This window comes from Hemiscyllium ocellatum, chromosome 10 (genome assembly GCF_020745735.1).
Source record: "Hemiscyllium ocellatum isolate sHemOce1 chromosome 10, sHemOce1.pat.X.cur, whole genome shotgun sequence".
NCBI lineage: Eukaryota > Metazoa > Chordata > Chondrichthyes > Orectolobiformes > Hemiscylliidae > Hemiscyllium > Hemiscyllium ocellatum.
This window is the reverse complement of record NC_083410.1, coordinates 8062005-8081732: the sequence shown is the minus strand read 5'-3', so window position 1 is coordinate 8081732 and position 19728 is coordinate 8062005. Positions and strand designations below refer to the sequence as shown.

Genomic DNA, 19728 nt, shown 5'->3' with positions numbered 1-19728 from the left:
AAGACAACAGGCATGTACCCTCAATAGTACTCTGAAAGAACTGACTCAGAATCTTCCAATTCTGATCTCCTGGGGCTCCTCTTTCATTTAATGGCTGATGGTGGGAATGCAATGAAAATGAGGAAGACCCATGAGCAGCAGGAGGAGACTCTGCGATTGACCAATTGACCGCCTGTAGAATTACAGGACAAATGGTCTCCTGGAATCACAGGCAGGGAGATTCATTAGCTCCTGGAATGGTGCAGAATGGCTGCAAAATCCAGTGTTGTCATAAAATCAGATTTTCAGCTTTTACGCCAAGTACAAGCTCGCAATTTTCAAGGAAGGAAAGAAACGTGAGATGGAGTTAAATTTGTGCGATATGTATCCACTATTCAGCAAAGCTTAACAGTTCACCTTCGGAAGCAGCGAACAGGAGGAGGGATTGTGAACACTAGAGGGAGCGCAGTGCTATGGTTGTATTTGGTGGGCCTTCCTTCAGCACTATGTGCTAGCGATGCAGGTGCCTGAGGGCCTTTGCTGATCAAACATTTCAGCTGCCTCAGTCCCCCAACAGGCTCCTGCCTCACTGAATCAGATTAATCTGCACCACAGGCATCAGGGTAATTACCTCTGGGGCAGTGACACAGAATATACAAACATGCAGAAACTGAAGCAGTAAATATTGACTGTAGGCCACTCCAACAGAGCACCCATGAGCCATGCCATTGATTCCAACGCAAGCCTAAAGGGTGGATCTATGGGATAGACCCAATATCCTGTTCTGAGAAAGGGTCATTTGACCTGAAATGTTAACTCTGGTTTCTCTCCCCAATGCTGCCAGATCGGATTTTCTTTCCCAGCAATTTCAGTTTTTGTTTGTAAGAGTCTATTGTGTGCCTTTCATCTCTCCTATCATCAATGGTGCACTGCAATTCTATTCCAGTGAATGTTGTTTGAATTACTGCAGTAAACTCTGGGCTGCCAACCCTGCTGTGGAGACACATTTTCATCAAAGCTCCCTTTAGATTTCTTTCCTCACGCTCACGTTTTGCAGAATGGAGAGGAAGGATTTAGTCTTTTCTAAGTTGAACCCACTCCTGCCGCTGATGGTTCTTGACATTCCAAACCAAACCCAGAATGGCAACACTAAATTCCAGCTCATCATAGCCGAGGTGCCCGGTCCCCCAAACACAAATAAAAGACCCAAAAAAAATTCATACAATATACTCCAGAGGACTGCAAAGTATGTTACAATAAATGAGATAATTCTCAAATATCATTCAGATGGTGATATAGGAAACACAGCTGAAAATGTGTTGCTGGTTAAAGCACAGCAGGTTAGGCAGCATCCAAGGAACAGGAAATTCGACGTTTCGGGCCAGAGCCCTTCATCAGGGCCCGAAACGTCGAATTTCCTGTTCCTTGGATGCTGCCTAACCTGCTGTGCTTTAACCAGCAACACATTTTCAGCTCTGATCTCCAGCATCTGCAGTCCTCACTTTCTCCATATAGGAAACACAGCAAGTTTTCACTAATACAACGGTGATAAATGACCATATATAATCTTTAGGATTAAATACTGTCCTGGATACTACAGAATATGATCACAGCCCTTCTTTACAACAATCTGCCATGTATGGGGGCTGATAGCTCAGCTGAAGTTTACAACACATCCTGCCAGGCTTCAATTTGCCTCTGTGTTCCTGATGAAGCCTTATGACATGTTCAGTTCCTTCAAAAATTAATCTTCTCTATTTTGAGTCAATCATGAGCCCAGGACTGCCAGGGTGTGTTTGAGGCTTTGATTCATACATTCAACTTAATGCTGTAATTTCACCTGTGAAACAGCAGCTAAACATCAGCATAAACCAAACTTGGTTACTCACTCATAAGTACAAAGATTATGTTGACATCTCATCATGCCATAGCTGATCCTCATGTCAATATGAAATGAATATACCTTTACTGTAATCTTTTGGACTCGGTGAAAATTATACATTTGACTGCAATAGTTCAGAGAAATTACATGGTAATTTTTGTTTAATGCTGCACCTTTCAGCAGACTATTATTAGACAATGCAAAATCTACAAATTCACTACATGACATTTGGTAGTTGTATTTTACCTGGAATTTAGCCTTTGAAAAATCAACACTACAGGTATCCCTATAACCATCCCAGCTTTTTCCCATCAAGGAGAATACTCTCTCAACCTGTGCTCCTTCAGGTAAATATCACTAGTGAGTACAAGTTACACAAATTCTTGCAAGCTCTAAAAACAGGATAGCATTGCTGTGGAATAGATTTCTGCTGATCAACATGCTGTCACAGTAGTATAAGAATACCATAATATAGATAAATAACAAACCATGTATCTCGAAGCTGAAAATTTTTGTTAAGACCACATCTTTCTATTTTATTGATTGCAGAATGAGAAAAGGACTGATCTAATAATTGAGGGATTGTTGTGGAGTCGTTGCACGTTTTAAAAGCAAGTTATTGGGCACTCTTTGGAAGTGCTTTTTACACAACTGTGTGTTCAAACAATGGGTGAAGCCTAGTTACAGATAAGCTGGAGTCAAGAGATGTGCACGAGTGGACTTCTGCTGGCCACAAGTAGCTGATTTGTCTATGAAATGGCCACTGATTATCAGTTGCACATGCCTGCTGCCTGTCAACAACAATGTGATTGGCTCCTTGTTAGCTAAACAGTTTGTGGATACAAATGAAGATGCCATTGGTTCACCCCACCATCCACCCTGCCACCCCCCCCAAACACCCCACCATCCACCCCGCCACCCCCCCCAAACACCCCACCATCCACCCCGCCCACCCCAAACACCCTGCTGACTCCCAAACACCCCGCCACCCCCCCAAACACCCCACCATCCACCCCGCCCACCCCAAACACCCTGCTGACCCCCAAATACCCCGCCGTCCACCCCAAACACCCCGCCATCCACCCCAAACACCCTGCTGACCCCCAAACACCCCGCCACCCCCCCAAACACCCCACCATCCACCCCGCCCACCCCAAACACCCTGCTGACCCCCAAACACCCCGCCGTCCACCCCCAAACACCCCGCCATCCACCCCAAACACCCTGCTGACCCCCAAACACCCCGCCGTCCACCCCCAAACACCCCACCGTCCACCCCCAAACACCCCACCATCCACCCCGCCACCCCCCCCAAACACCCCACCATCCACCCCGCCACCCCCCCCAAACACCCCACCATCCACCCCGCCCACCCCAAACACCCTGCTGACCCCCAAACACCCCGCCGTCCACCCCCAAACACCCCGCCATCCACCCCAAACACCCTGCTGACCCCCAAACACCCCGCCGTCCACCCCCAAACACCTCGCCATCCACGCCATCCACCCCGCCCACCCCCAAACACCCCGCCATCCACCCCGCCCACCCCCAAACACCCTGCTGACCCCCAAACACCCCACCATCCACCCCGCCACCCCCCAAACACCCGGCCATCCACCCCGCCCACCCCCAAACACCCCGCCATCCACCCCGCCCACCCCAAACACCCTGCTGACCCCCAAACACCCCGCCATCCACCCCGCCCACCCCCAAACACCCCGCCCACCCCAAACACCCTGCTGACCCCCAAACACCCCACCATCCACCCCGCCACCCCCCAAACACCCCGCCATCCACCCCGCCCACCCCCAAACACCCCGCCCACCCCCGAACACCCTGCTGACCCCCAAACACCCCGCCATCCACCCCGCCCACCCCCAAACACCCCGCTATCTGCCCCGCCAACCCCAAACCACTGCCGTCCGTCCCTCCCCTCCCAATACCACGCCGTCCACCCACCCCCAAAAACCCCACCCTCCGGCCTGCCCACCCCCAAACCCCTGCCGTCCGTCCCGCCCCTCCCAACACCCCGCCGTCCACCCCCACCCCAATCACCCCTAACCCCCTCACCATGGTGAGCGCCCTCTCCATCCACTGCTCTTGCTCCTGTTTCTGTGGCGGCTGGAATCCTGCTCCGTCCCCTTGCCCCATGGCGGGCTCCTCCCGGGGGTCAGGCCGGGGCCGGGGCCGGGGTCCGGGGGCCGGGGCCGCCTCCTCGCGGCGGTGAACCAGCCGGATCCCTTTCCGGGACGGACCTTCCGGCCGACAGCCGAACCCGCTCACAAAAACATAAACCCCACACCTAATTAAAATGTTATAACACCCGAGGCGGGGAGGAAAAAAAACCCGGGGCTCGGCGTTGACAAACCCGGTGTGTGTTTATTTTATTTGAAGGGATTGGGGGGGGACTGAGACCGGAACGGAAGGCGCGGGACGTTGTTGCTAGGGGCCGGGGGAAGGGAATCGCTGGGAGTCCCGGGAGGCGGTAAAGCCCGGAGCCTGGAGCCTGGGCCTCGGGCTCGAAGCGAATCTCAAGGCCCCGGGCTCGGCTCAGCCTCGGCTACCGCGTGTCACCCCGCCCGGGCTGGGGCCTCGGCTCTCAGGCTTCTCTCCTCCCGCCGCCGAGATGCTGCGGTCCGTCTGGAGCTTCGTCAAACGCCACAAAAGGAAATTCCTCTTCACCGGAGCCGTGCTGGGAGGTAATGCCGGCTCCAAAGCCGCGGTTCTCTGACCCCCCCCCCCCCCCCCCCAACCCCCGGGGGCTGAGGGAGGTGGGGTGGGGAAAAGAGAGGCAGAAACACGCTCCGGGAGGTTTTCATTCAGATATCGCCTTCCCCGTCCTCCCCCCGGGGAATCTCTGTGCAGCCCGAGGCGTCCCCGAAACGTCGATGTTCCCGCTCCCCGGGGGCTGCCTGAAGCTGCTGCTGTCTCCCAGCACCACACTGACCCAGAGCCTGGGTACCAGCATCTGCTGTCATTGTTGTCACCCCCCCCCCCCAGCAGCAATAATGTGGTGGTCTATCGGCGGGGAGGGGGTGGTGGGGTTTGAGAGGGGGGGGGGAGTTGAGGGGGCGGTAGGGGGGTTGAAGGGGTATTGAGGGGGTGGTGTGGCGGTGGGGGGGGGGTTTGAGGGGGTGGTGGTGGGGGTTTGAGGGGGTGGTGTGGCGGTGGGGGGGGGGTTTGAGGGGGTGGTGGTGGGGGTTTGAGGGGGTGGTGCGGCAGTGGGGGGGGTTTTGAGGGGGCGGTGGGGGGGTTTGAGGGGGTGGTGCGGCAGTGGGGGGGTGGAGGGGGTTTTGAGGGGGTGGTGGTGAGGATTTGAGGGGGTGGTGTGGCAGTGGGAGGGGGTTGAGGGGCGGTGGAGGGGGTTTTGAGGGGGCGGTGGTGGGGATTTGAGGGGGTGGTGCGGCAGTGGGGGGGGTTTGGGGGGCGGTGGGGGGGTTTGAAGGGGTGAGGGGGTGCTGGGGGGGTTTGAAGGGGTGAGGGGACGGTGGGGGGGGTTTGAGGGGGCGGTGCGGCAGTGGGGGGGGTTTGAAGGGGTGAGGGGGCGGTGGGGAGGGTTTGAGGGGGCGGTGCGGCAGTGGGGGGGGTTTGAGGGGGCAGTGGGGGGGGGTTTGAAGGGGTGAGGGGGCGGTGCGGCAGTGGGGGGGTGAGATGGGGTTGGGGGCAGTGGGGGGGGGTATAAGAGGGGCGGTAGGAACTGATCTGATTTTATTGATTGTGGCATGTAGAGTCAGTTTTTAAACTATGCAACAATTATGTTCTTGTGCACCCCCCTACCCCCCGTTATAGAAAAATCATGCTTTGGAAACGGCGTTTAAAGTGTTAACGATGTGATCACGTTACAGCCAACACTCATATTAAAAGTTCACGCTGTAGAAACAGTGTTTACAAAATGTGTGTTTAGAAGAACAGCCTGTACCTAACTACAATGAAAAAGTTTTGTTTGCAGCAGAAAGTAAGCAAGGACATACAGTTTTGGTCTCCTAATTTGAGAAAAGATGTTCTGGCACTAGAAGGGGTGCAGAGGAGGCTCACTAGTTTGATTCTGGAGTTGATGGGGTTGTCTTATGAAGAGAGACTGAGTAGACTGGGATTATATTCGTTGGAATTTAGAAGAATGAGGGGGTCTTATAGAAGCATACAAAATTATAAAGGGAATAGATAAGATGGAAACATCCTTCTATATCTATCAGTGGGTGAAACTAGGACAAAGAGGGCGTTGCCTCAAAATTAGGGGGAGCGGATTTAGGAAGAATTGAGAATTAACTTTCCTGCCCAGTGAAGTAGTTGATGTTACTTCAGTAAATGTTTTTGAGGCTAAGATAGATATTATTTGAACAATAAAGGAATTAAAGGTCACGGTGAGAGGGCAGTTAAGTGGAGCTGAGGCCACTAAAAGATCAACCACAATCTTACTGAATGGCGGAGCAGGCTCGAAGGGCCAGATGGCCAACTCCTGCCCCTAGTTTTTATGTTCTGTGCGGATCGTAGCTTGAAAAAAAGAGCTTGGACAGAGTAAGGCATGTGGGTTATGCTGCACGAGACGTGCACTAGCCAAGAACAACATTAACAAGATCAGCATTGTTTGACGTTGGTGGAGAGAGACAGGGGGAACAGAGTTCATCAACTGGCCTCTCTGACTAGTATTCTTACCTATGGATGAGGAAGGACACCACTTCGACTGGGACAACATATCCATCCTAGGACAAGCCAAACAGAGACATGCACGAGAATTCCCAGAAGCATGACATTCCAACCGGATCTTTATCAATAAACATATTGACTTGATCCCTATTTACCACTCCTGAGAAAAAGAGCAGGAAATGAAATCACCAACCCAAAGAAACCCAAACATATAAACAGAAAGCAGGAAACATCAGCAGTGCTTCGTCTGAAGATGTGACCTAGTGTGGTGACGAAACTTCTGAAAATTAACCTTCCAGCTCAGCGAGCAAGCTTACATCCAGAACTTCAACCTGAGCTACAAATCTTCGCAAAACTCGCTAACAGAGTTCATGTTTCCTGCCGCGCTCCTCACCAATACGACTCTTCAGAGCTCACCCCATTTCTGCAGTGAAAACTAAAGATGTGGGAGATCACATCTGATGACGAGTCATCTCGACTTGAAACATTAGTTTGCTCTCTATGGATGTTGCCTGACCCCCTGTGATCTCCAGCATTTTTTTGTTTTCAGGACATTCTAGCATCTGCAGTAATTTGCTCCTCCATTTCTGCAGTGTTAATGGAGGGATAACTGTCAGCAGAGGAGAACTCCACTCCCCATCTTTGCAACACTGCCACAACATCTTTTGCCCACCTCAATTTGAGCACACCTGAAGACTGTTCCTGTGACTGCGACATTCCCTCGGTACTGTTTCGGTAGTGTCAGTCTGGCTTTTAATTAGACAAGCAGGGGGCTGGAATAGTGGGACTTTAATCTACTGCCTTTTATCTCTGAGGTGAGAAGGCTCCTCCTCACAACACAGTACCATTCCAAAAAATTATAGATTTTCAAAACAAATGAACTGCGAATATAAATCTGAAACAATAACAGAAATTGCTGGAAAGGCTCAGCACATCTGGCTGCATCTGAGGGGAGAAAGAGTTAATGTTTAGGTTTTAATGACCCAATTGATTTGAGTTAGTTCTGAGCAGGGGTCACTGATTTCTCTCCACAGATGCTGGCAGACCTGCTGAGCTTTTCTAGTAATTTCTGTCTTTGTTGTAGATTTACAGGATCTACTTCAAGCCCCACTTTATACATTGATAGTGTCATGCAGCACAAAATAATAATCTGCCTACTGTGCGTGTACTGGTTCTTTAAAGAAAATATTTCGCTTCTCTTTCTCCTCTGTGCAGACTAGTTCTCTTCAAGGATATTCTGGATCAGTGGTGCTGGAAGAGCACAGCAGTTCAGGCAGCATCCAAAGTGCAGAGAAATCGACGTTTCGGGCAAAAGCCCTTCATCAGGAATAAAGACAGTGAGCCTGAAGTGTGGAGAGATAAGCTAGAGGAGGGTGGGGGTGGGGAGAAAGTAGCATAGAGTACTCCCATTTACTATTCCCATTTACAGAAGACCTGCAGTGCCTATGTGTCAGAGAAGACATCAAGCATATCAGTGGACTCCACATCATCGGCTTGGGATAGGGAAGATACCACAGAAGGGAGACTGGGAGCCTGGCTGAACCTCCCATCATGGATCTTCTCAGTCCTGGCTGTAGAAATTCCTGTTTTGTCAGTACTGCAGCAGTGCTGCACCATAGGAAGTGACGTCTTTCAGAGGAGATGCTAACCTGAGATCCCTCCCGGACATAAAGGACCCTCTAACTATTATCATGAAATGTTCTGCCAGATCAAATGGCAACAGAAACAGAAAGATAAGTTGATCCTTTGGACCAGCTGATCCATTGGAATCAGTACAGTCAGGCTTTTTTATGGATACTGACAGAAGCGAAGTGAGGAATGCTGAGTAATCAAGGGCAAAAATATCCTTTTAACACAGACAAGAGCATTCTTTGGTATCTTTTCATATACTAAAACATCCTGAAGGAGCTTAAATACACAATCGGCTCAGCAATCTTTTTAGCAGCTTTTTGCTTTGCGTTGCTGTCTTCTAACCCATTGATTTACTTTTGCAGTCAGTGGATCAAAAGAACAAAATTCTGGACATCCTAAAGTCCTTTGCAGCTAATTAAGTACTTTTAAAGTGCAGTTGCCTTTATGTGGCTTTTTAAAAATGATTTGAAAACATGCTTTTTCAGTGGGGCAAGTAGTCTAACAAAGTGTTCATTGATTTATTTCACTTCTAGGTGTGTACTTGCTAGGGAAGTATGCTCAAAAGAAGCTCCGGGATCTACAGGAGCGAGAAGCAGCTGAGTACATCGCACAGGCGCGACGGCTGTGTCATTTTGAGAGTAACCAACGGACTTGTAACATGACTGGTAAAAACCGTTAGAAAAATCATTCTGTCTACTTGAAGGAAAATGTGATGACTGCACAGTCCCAGAGCGGTCCCATGTAACTGTTCCCAGGTTCCAGCAATCATGCAGCTTCCCAGTGGGGTGACTTCCTGGAGGCATGACTTTGTTAAAGAGCGTCAAACTGCCTAAATGTACTTTTGGATAATATTAACAGATGGTTTATCATTGGAGTTCCAAGAACAGCAATAGAGCAATATGGCGGCACGGTGGCTCAGTGGTTAGCACTGTTGTCTCACAGCACCAGGGTCCTGGGTTCAATTCCCGCCTGTCTGTGTGGAGTTTGCACATTCTCCCTGTGTCTGCGTGGGTTTCCTCCGGGTGCTCTGGTTTTCTCCCACAGTCCAAAGATGCGCAGGTCGGATGAATTGGCCATGCTAAAGTGCCCATAGTGTTAGGTGCATTAGTCAGGGGTAAATATAGGGGAGAGGATGGGTTTGGGTGGGTTCCTCTTCAGAGGGGCGGTTTGGATTTGTTGGGCCGAAGCGCCTGTTTCCACACCGTAGAGAATCTAATTTAATCTCGTTTTTCTATTCCACATACCAGTTGTTGGTTTCAAGTGCTCTGACATCAGGCAAAACACAGGCCAGATGTGGTGTCAAGTTCCCTCTGTTTTACCTGGTTTTGTTGTCAGTATCTAGGCATTCGCACTCCCACGTGTAAAAATTCACTTTGCATGAGAACAGAAAGCATGAGGGCAAATTGGCAACATCTGCTTTTTAATTGTATCATGCCAGGAAGTTAGAAGGTGAGCGAGGTGGAATCTCATTTTTATGTTACCACACCAAGACTTGGAGACTGTCAAGTTCTTACAAGAGGAGAAATGTAATTGCAGTGGAGGGAGTTAAGAGGAGATTTAATAGATTGACTCCAGACATCCGGGATTTGTGGTCTACTGCTGCTATTTCTTATGTTGTGGGGGACATTCACTGTCTTAATTCAGGCATCCTAATAATGCAGATTCCAGTTAGGTTTGTTTTAGTCAATGAGGGATGTGACTTACTAGGTTATCTCGAGCTATGTAAAGGAGCCTTGTCCCAGTGATAGAGACATGTGCGTCGTACCAAAATTATGTGTTGTTTTACCAGGACAGCAGTATTATATCATCTAATACACATCCTATTATTCCACCAGTGGTATTTGTATTCCCTTAATGCTATTAGCCTTGAAGGTAATTGAACAAACTTTAATTGCTTGACAAGTGAACTTGCACATTGTGCTTGTTAAGATCACACTGCAAGTCTGAAATGGACAGTGTTTAGAAGTTATTTTATACCAGAAACAAAACGTAAAATTTGAATGATGGTAGTATCTGGTATAAGCTGTGTTGACATTGTGTATTTTAAGAATATTTTAATATTTTAGAACATTTAAGTGAAAAGGAAGTAGTGATGTGATATTGTCACTAAGCTAGTAATTCAAAGACCCAGTCGAATGAGATGGCTTCAATTCGCCCCCTCCCCAGGCAGCTGGTAGAATTCAAATTCAGCTCATCAATCTGGAATTGCAAGCCAGTCTCCGTGATGGCGATCATCACAGCCAACAAAGATTGTTGTAAAAACCCTATCTGGTTCACAAATGCACTCGAGGGAAGGAATTCTGCCATGCTTACCCAGTCTGGCATACATTACCACTACCCAGCACTTCCCTTTAATGTCATTTGACTAGAAGTCACAACACTGAATTAATATTCTGGTGACATGAGTTTGAACCCCAACATGGCAGGTGTGAGCAATTAAGAAAGGGCCGTACCAGTGATACCCACATCCCAAGAAAGAATAAAGGAAACAATACATTTTATGCTTTTCTCATAAGTGAGCAACAGAATATTTCCTTCCAAAGCAGGGTACTGTAGAATTCTATTATCTCTGCATCAGAGTTTATCTGGAGGTTAGCTAAGCAATGCAGATCTAAAACATCCTTGGATTGACAAATTAATCTAGTTCTCGGTTTATGGAAACTTACAATGTCTAACAGTTATGGAAAATAAGTGTGCACTCCAAGAACTGTAGAAGACCGTGGAATGTTGCAACGTAGAAAATTATTTTAATTAATAGGTCTATGGCAGTTCTTTCTGTTCATTTGTTTCCATTTATCCCATGTTTTCCTACACAATTTTTTTCTTTCATCAGGTAGCTATCTGGTTTCTTTTTGAAAGCTCCTGATCACCATCCATTAGACCCAGCTGAGAAATGCATTTATGCAGTCATAGAGATATCCAGCATGGAAACAGACCCCTCTCATTCTGTCCATACCATCCAGATATCCGAAATTAATCTAGTCCCATTTGCCAGTATTTGGCCCATATACCTTGAACCCTTCCTATTCATAGACCCATCCAGATGCCTTTTAAATTTCATGATAGTATCAGCCTCCACCACTTCCTGTGGTAACTAATTTCCATACATGCACCACCATCTGCATGACAAAGTTGCCCCAAGGTCCCTTTTAAATCTTTTCCTTCTCACCTTAAGTTTATGTCCTCTAGTTCTGGACTCCCCTACCATTGGCTATTCACCCTATCAACCGTCACATGATTTTATAGACTTCTATAAAGTCACCCCTCAGCCTCTGATGCTCCAGGGAAAATAGCCCCAGCCTATTCAGCCTGTCCCTATAGCACAAGCACTCCAATCCTGGCAACACCCTCGTAAATCTTTTTAAATCCCTTTCAAGTTTAACAACATCTTTCCTATTGTAGGGAGGCAAAAATTGAATGTGGTATTTCAAAATTAGCCTAACCAATGTCCTGTACAGCCGCAACATGACATCCCAACTCCTAAATTCAATGCGTTGACCAATTAAGGCCAGTATACAAAACACCTTATTCACCACCCTGTCTACCTGCGACTCCACCTTCAATTAACTACGAGCCTCCACACCTATGGTCTCTTTGAGGAATTTGAATATAATTGAACTTGACTTTGACTACCCCCTTCCTTCCGCCTCACTCTGTGTTTAGGTAGCCTGCCCACATTCAAAGGCAGGTTCGCTCAGAGGTTACTAGCACCAGGCAAGAAGCAGGGCTTCCAAAGGAGTGGGGAACTTGTTTAAATGAAGATTCAAGTTGAGGATGTGAGCATTGCTGGTGAGGTTGGCACTTTTTATTCGTTCTAATTGCCCTTGGTAAGATGGTGGTAGACCTTGAAACACTGCTGACATAACCTGCAGTATTAATAGAAGAAGATGAACATCTTTGCCTCTCCCTATACACTGATACTTGTATCTGAGTTTGTGATAGCTCATGTATTGTGCCAGTCGTGTTTTTTTTTTGACACTGAAATTCCTTTCGTACTTTTCTCCCCCGCTTCCTCTTCTCATTGGTTGGTCTCCCTGTATTTTGATAATAAGCCAGTAGCTTAAAAGTATAAAGAAATAATAGAATGGATATGTGATCATTTGGCTTGACAAACATTTATAATGTATCTCATCATTGGTGCTTCTGAAGTTAATTTTCTGTGAGTTTTGTCTTTCACAATTTGCAGTCTTTTCTTGAGGCACTAGTTAACTTCAAAGCCCAGCCATTCTGTGAGAAATTCAAGTTGTGTGGGACATACTTCAGTAAACCTGTTGTGTTTTTCTGTTTGTTTTGACAGTGCTATCAATGTTGCCAACCCTGAGGGAAGCAATTGTGCAGCAGCTGAATTCAGAAAGTCTGACTGGCCTGCTGAAAAACAGGTAATGTATGGGGTCGAGTGGGTAACCAGCACTGTTTTAACAGCTTAATGCATTCTCGTGTACAAGGGGCACCCCAGAGCTGACTCAGACCAAGCACAGCCTGATTTCTGTAATTCGGACAGGATGTGCAAACATTGGAGATGGTGCAGAACAGCACCTTCTACACACACTGAAGATGGCTGTGAAGAAAGATGGAAAAGATCTTAATTCTGTACAGTTTACAGGGAAGGGAAAAAAGAGCAAGCAGACATGGTAAGAGGAGGCTTAAATGAATTATTAGTACCAGCATAGACCACTTTGCGATTGAGAGGAGTTGGAGCTCAGGTTGTGGATCGGGTTGGAAGTTTGCTTGCTGAGCTGGTAGATTTGTTCTCAGACGTTTCGTCACCATGCTGGGTGACATCATCAGTGAGCCTCTGATGAAGCACTGGTGTATTGTCCCTTTTGCTATTTATCTGCCTTGGTCTGTTGTGGTGGGTGATATCACTTCCGGTTCTTTTTCTGAGAGGCTGGTAAATGGGGTCCAAATCGATGTGTTTATTGATGGAATTCCGGTTTGAATGCCAGGCCTCTAGGAATTCCCATGCGTGTCTTTGTTTAGCCTGTCCTTGGTTGGATGTATTGTCACCACTTTGGCGAAATTAATTGTTTCTCTGCTGCAAATACCTGCCTAGAGTTACAGTGAGCATATCTCGGTCCTGCAGTTTAGGTAGAATAGAATAGAATCCCTACATTGCAGAAAGAGGCCATTCAACCCATTGAGTGCACCAGTATATTGGCTTTATATTGGATATATTGGTCTTTGAGACCATGCAGTTTAAATTTACAGAATTCATACCTGGATCCAAGGGTTAATTACAAGGCGACTAGTGGTTGAACCAGAAACTGCCTTCTGTTGTAAGACTGCCCGCTCCAAACTGGAAGAATGCTTAGCCAACGGCACCAAAGGCTCTGCTCTCAATAAGATACCGTCACTCCGGCAGAGCTTACAATTGTACGATTCAGAAGGAGGCAAGTGGAGGGAGTTCTTGACAATCCTGACCTTATCCCTCCACCGTAATGCCACGTAGTGGACATTAAACCTGTGGCATCTCTGTCACAGAAGGCTGTGGAGACCAAGTTGCTGGATATGTTCAAGAAATAGATAATTTTTAGATTATAATGTTGCCAAGAAACGTGGGAGTAAATGGGAACATGGCATTGTGACTGGATCAGCCCCACACTCCTATTGAATGGTGGAGCAGGCGAGGGCTGAATAGCCTACCCTGCTCCTAGTTTCTGTGTTTAGAATATGGATTAGTGGTGCTGGAAGAGCACAGCAGTTCAGGCAGCATCCGAGGAGCAGTAAAATCGACGTTTCGGGCAAAAGCCCTTTACCTCTGTGTTTTAGAATAGTTTATCTGATCAGTATTATTGCTGTTTGTGGGATTTGGCTGTATTTAACTTTTCTATATTGTTTTGTTTTTCTAGTACAACTCACTTCTTAACTCTGCAAAGATTAGATTAGATTACTTACAGTGTGGAAACAGGCCCGTCGGCCCAACAAGTCCACACCCACCCGCCGAAGCGCAACCCACCCATACCCCTACATTTACCCCTTACCTAACACTACGGGCAATTTAGCATGGCCAATTCACCTGACCTGCACATCTTTGGACTGTGGGAGGAAACCAGAGCACCCGGAGGAAACCCACGCAGACACGGGGAGAACGTGCAAACTCCACACAGTCAGTCGCCTGAGTTGGGAATTGAACCTGGGTCTCTGGTGCTGTGAGGCAGTAGTGCTAACCACTGTGCCACCGTGCCACCCACAAAGCTTGTTCACCATCTGCAAGGTGTAAGTCAGAAGTAGGATAGGGTACACTGTCCTTCATTCAATTGGCTGCAGCTCCAGTAACACTCAAACTGAATAATACAATCCATTTGATTGGCACCCCATCTAACACCTTCAACATTCAGAGCCTCCACCACTGCCACACAGTGGCTGCAATGTGCACTGCAGCATCTCACCAAGGCTCCTTTGACAACACATTCCAAACCATGACCTAACAGAACCAGGGCAGCAGACAAATTGGGACACCACTACTTGTTGGTTCCCCTCAACCACATGCCGCCCTGACCTCACTAATCCTTCAGTGTTCTGGTGTCAAAGTTCTGGAGCTCTCAAATATTACTGTAGATGTCCTCTGCCCCAAGGAGTGTCACAAAGATGGCTCCTTACTCCCCACCTCCAGGGGAATTAGTGATGGTCAATAAACATTGGCCAAGCCGGGGACCTACATTCTATTAACAAACAAATCAAAACTGACAACGTTTCAAAACTATCTAATTGGCAATGAAGGGCCATGGGATGTCCCGTCCTTGTCAAAGATGCTATGTACATACAATTCTTTTGTTCTACATCCACTATCATGTTATCGCAAAGTACCTCTCACAGTTAGGGCAAGTAATCAGGCAGTACTAGTGTAACGATTGAATGTGTGTCAGTCACTTGTAACATTTTGTTTGTATGTCTTTTAGACCTGCCAACAAGTTGGAGATATGGGAGGATCTCAGGATCATAAGTAAGCCAGCTTTCCACTCTGTTTGATTTATCTAAAACTTGAGAGTGAATTGGACATGCTCTTATGAGGCTGATGACTCAGAATGCTAGAGCTGTACCGAAATCTGAGCATAAGCTAGCACCGTTCACTTATAAAGATGGACAGTGATTAACATGAATACCTTCCATTGGTGTTTAACTTAACTATTTGGGTTTTCTTCCTTGAGGGGATTGTACCCAGCAAACATTGAGAGATCCTTGTGATAGAATATCTATTTTTAAACTGAAATTGCTTTCTGCTGATGGAAATCCACCCAAAGATTAGGACATGAGGTTTTTGGGTATGTTTGGAGCTTGGGGAAGGTGTTGATGAAACAGACAAATAGTTGAAGTAAGTTGGAAAGCTGTAATATTACAAGCTGATACGGTGCTTCAGTTTGCACAACTCATTACCTCCTTGAGAATCTATATTGTGCTTCAATAATAATGCTCCATAGTTTTCCAGAAGCTGTAGGTCTTTGCACAGGTAAGATGTATTATCCATTATTCTTATTATCATTTCTGTTCTTTCTCTTCACTCTGTTCCCCTTCCAAGGTTTCAGCAGGAGCATTGTAGCTGTGTATAGCACCTGCATGCTGGTGGTCCTCTTACGAGTTCAATTAAATATCATTGGAGGATATATCTATCTGGACAATGCCGCAGTTGGCAAGAATGGCACTGTAAGTTCATCCTGCCTTTGCACTGAATCTCTTGTGTGTAAAAGCGAAACAATAGTATTCAGGAATGTGTCGGCTAGCTGCATTAGTCAGGGAAAGTGTAGGGTAAGAGCATGAGACTGGGTAGGATACTCTTTGGAGGGTCCGTGTGGACTTGTTGGGCCAAATGGCCTTTTTTTCCACACTGTGAGGATTCTTTGAACCCACAAATGACTGAAAACCAACCCAAAATCATGGAAATTGCTGAAATTACGCAGGTCAACAACAGCTTAGGTTTATGCAGACCCTTTTGACATTATAAAATGACCCAACAGAAGCTTTAGCAAATGTAATTTAGTACCAAACTGGGTTGAAAAGTCAAGCCAAATTTGTCTCGAAAAGGTAGGTTTGAGGGAGAGCCTGAGGGACAAAATAGAAGAGAGATTTAGGGAGAAGATCCCAGAGTTTATGGCTTTGGCAACTGAAAGCACAATTATTAATTATTTGAGGTGACTAAAACTAGGGATACCTAGAGCCAGAATTTCCGCATCTTTCAGGTTGGAAGAAGTTACAGATACGAAAGTCTTGTGGTCTAGTGGGTAGCATCTCTGCCTCTGAGCTCAAAGCTCTGGGTTCCAGTTACCCTCCAGGAGTTGTCGGCCAAGGAAGATGCCTTCAGGATCCTATCCCATACTCCAGTTACAGGCAGTAAGAGTGGGAGAGTTTCCTGGCCAGCTGTATGACGGAAAGAGCACGGGAGCCTCTATTATCACTTTCCACAGCTCCAGATTACAACATGCAAGTAAAAAGTGTATGTTCTCAGACACTGAGACTTCCAGAGTGAACTGTAACGCATCATCATAGAGATGGGATGGGGTGTGGGGGGGGTGGGGAGGAGGAGGAGGAGGAGTTGTGAGGCTAAGGTAGGGTTTGAAAACAAGGATGAGAATTTTCAGCAACGTTTTGGAAAGCAACCCTTTGACAGAATACCTTGACATATGAAACGAACACAGAAGTTTGGAGAAACACAGTAGGTCTGGCAGCATATATAGAGAGAGAAACTGTTAACGTTTCAAGTGTGATATGACCCTTCTCCAGAACCTTGATAAGAGTTGACCCCAAATATCAATCTATCTGTTCTTACAGATATTGATAAGCTCAACTTTTATTTCCCCCCAGCATTTAGAAGTTATTATGACATGTCCCAAGGATCTATTCAGTGTGCACCTGTTTCTGCACTGAATTTAGTTCGCATGGAAAGTAATTCTGTGAAAATGACTCTTCTACAGCTTTCTGTCAGCACAATTAATGACTAATTGCTAATTTCATGGGCCCAGTGCCCAGAAAATCACCTGTTTATCAGGTTTGCCGTGTGGAAAAGCAGAAGTCAGTTTAACTGCTACAGTACTGAATCTTACCAACAGATGGCACCAAAGGCTGGGATACATAGCTGTGAGCAGTGAGTGGACTCACTGCACAAAGTGAACGTAAGACAGTAATCCTGGTATTGTTTTCTGAGATTCCTTTTTTTTGTTGAAAATTGTGGTTCAATACCACGTAAGGACACTAGCACCTGCCTATTTCTCCCTAGGCCACACAGCATCCTGGCTTGGAGGTTTATCACCTTTCATTCAGTGTTGGGTCAAATTCCTGTAACTCCCTCCCTGATGTCACTGCGGGTGTCTGCTACACCTCACAGGGCAGCTCCACATGACCTCCTCCAGAACAATTAGGGATAGGCAAACCATGCTAGCTACCTAGCCAGCAGCACCCATCTTCCGTGAATGAACAAATGAACACAATCTATCCTGTGCAGAAGGTGCCATGGTCATAAGGAAAATACCAGAGATCCTTGAAATCTGAAACACTTCTGCAACTACTCAGTGGGTCAGACACCATCGGTGAGGAGAAAAACAGTTAACATTTCACACCAATGATCTGCCAGAAACCAGAATTCTGTTTCTCTCTGAGCTGCAGCCACCTGACTAACAGAGTATTTCTAACACCTTCTGTCCTTTTAATGGAATCTCTTGCTGGTCAGGACAAACAAGGGTTTTCTGTAGTATTCTGACCAACAGCCCCAGGAGTGCTCACTGTGAAGACATTTGCCCCCTCACAAGCAACAGCAGCCAATGTACTTGCAAGATGATTAAGTTTACTTGAAGCAAGTTGGCATTACTGTAATGAATTGGTTTATAAGGCACAATCCACTCAATGCTTACAGACATGTATCCTGGTCTCCAGTGTTACCTCCTAGCGGGATTGAGTATGGCAGCAATTGCAATGGCCTCTTCCCTTTTTATTTTGTTCAAACCCAGTGAACAAGTGTTTTTCTGGGTACCGTTAAATCATCAAACAATTATTATTAACATTCCTAACAGGGATACTAGATGAGTTATTTTCTGCACAGGTCCTTCCCAGTAAATTAAATTATCAGACTTGAGAGTGTGGTGCTGAAAAAGCACAGCAGCTCAGGCCACATCCGAGGAGCAGGAAAATCGATGTTTCGGGCCGGAGCCCTTCATCAGGAATCCTGATCTGCTGTGCTTTTCCAGCAACGCACTCTCAACTCTGATCTCCAACATCTGCAGACCGAACTGTCTTCTAAATTATCAGACTGCCAACCTGATATCCAGAATTCGATAAGCAGAAACTTCATCAGCTGTTTTTGGGTTATTGTTCCAAACTTCCATTCCCTAGCTACTCACTCTATCTATCTCTTGTTTTGGAACCTTGTTGCTACATTTGAGCCTCAGCTGAGCTCCTATTCTATTCCAGCCATCAGAGAGACTGTATGTTGCCACCTTTGAAAAATCAGCCCAACTTCACCACTGCCTCAACTCACCAACTACTGAGACCCATTGGGCCAAAAGAAATAAGAACAGGATTGGCTTGTTCAGCCCCTGCATTACCGTTCAATAGAATCATCACTGATCTGACACTTCTTATGTCCATTTTCTTGGCCTCTCTCCATAACACTTGAGTCCCTTACTGATTTAAGAATGTATCTATTTTAGTCTTAAATATACACAAGGACTCTGTCCCCACAGCGCTCTCTGTGGCGAGGAGTTCCAAAGACACTCAACCCTCTGAGAGAAGAAATTCCTTTTCATCTCTGTTGCAAATTGGTGTCCCTTTATTCTGAGATTATGCCCTCTCGTCCTTGACTAGCCCACGAGGAGTAATAGTCCGGAGCATTTACCCTGTGAAGTCCCTTAAGAATCCGATATGTTTCACACAGATCACGTCGCTCCTTTTTTTTTCTAATAAATTCTAATGTGTAGGGTCCCAAGCTGTTGAACCTTTGCTCATAAGGTAATCCCTCCATTCCAGGGATCATCCTGGAGAACCTTTTGTGATATGCCTCTGATGAAATGTCTTACCTTAAATAAGGGGACCAAAACTGTTCACAGTACTCCAGATGTGGTCTCACCAGCACCTTGTACAAATGCAGTTAGACTTCACTACTGTCAAGCGACACCCCTTTAAAATAAAGGCCAGCTTTCTATTAGCCTTCCTGATTACCTACAGCACCTATGTGCTAGCTTCCTGTGTTTTGTGCACAAGTACACCAAGTTTTCTGCACTTTTTCTCCTTGGTTCAGGCCTTTATTACTGTAGACTCAAGTATTCCAATGCACTTCACTTTGTTTCCCACAACGCACCCTCTGTAAACTTGAGGTCATCCAGAATTCTGCGACCCTCCTCTTGACTTGCACCTTTTCTGTCACTGCTGTGCTCGCTGACTTGTGTTGGCTCCTGGTCAGGCAATACCTTGATGTTTAAAATTCTCATCCTTCCCTTAAAATTCCTTCCGCCCTCCCTATCTGGCACACTTCCATAACCCTCTGAAATAGCTTATGCTTCAAATTCTGACCTTTTGAGAGCATCCCTGAATGTAAGTGTTTCACTATTGTCAGCCATGCCTCTGTAACCTTGGTCCTTATCTCAGGAATGACATCCCGATACTTCTCA

At 46.5% G+C, this 19728-nt stretch overlaps 2 protein-coding genes across 4 annotated transcripts in view; one reads left to right on the top strand and one right to left on the bottom strand.

Moving 5' to 3' along the window:
- The window catches only part of adat2 (adenosine deaminase tRNA specific 2), a 35889-nt gene extending 31769 nt beyond the window's left edge, over positions 1–4120 (bottom strand). For all 3 annotated transcript variants that reach the window (XR_009645108.1, XR_009645107.1, XM_060831217.1), the window contains exon 1: positions 3932–4120. Coding sequence is in view for 1 of the 3 variants with exons in the window: in XM_060831217.1 (XP_060687200.1) it covers positions 3932–4012 (81 nt within the window). In the remaining 2 variants the exon portion in view is untranslated. The remainder of the gene's footprint in view (positions 1–3931) is intronic.
- Positions 4121–4318: 198 nt separating this feature from the next.
- Positions 4319–19728, top strand: part of pex3 (peroxisomal biogenesis factor 3) — a 28043-nt gene continuing 12633 nt past the window's right edge. Inside the window, exons 1-5 of the mRNA XM_060831216.1 lie at positions 4319–4560; positions 8671–8802; positions 12435–12516; positions 15037–15080; positions 15654–15778. Of these exons, the coding sequence (XP_060687199.1) occupies positions 4488–4560; positions 8671–8802; positions 12435–12516; positions 15037–15080; positions 15654–15778 (456 nt within the window). The 5' untranslated portion in view covers positions 4319–4487. The remainder of the gene's footprint in view (positions 4561–8670; positions 8803–12434; positions 12517–15036; positions 15081–15653; positions 15779–19728) is intronic.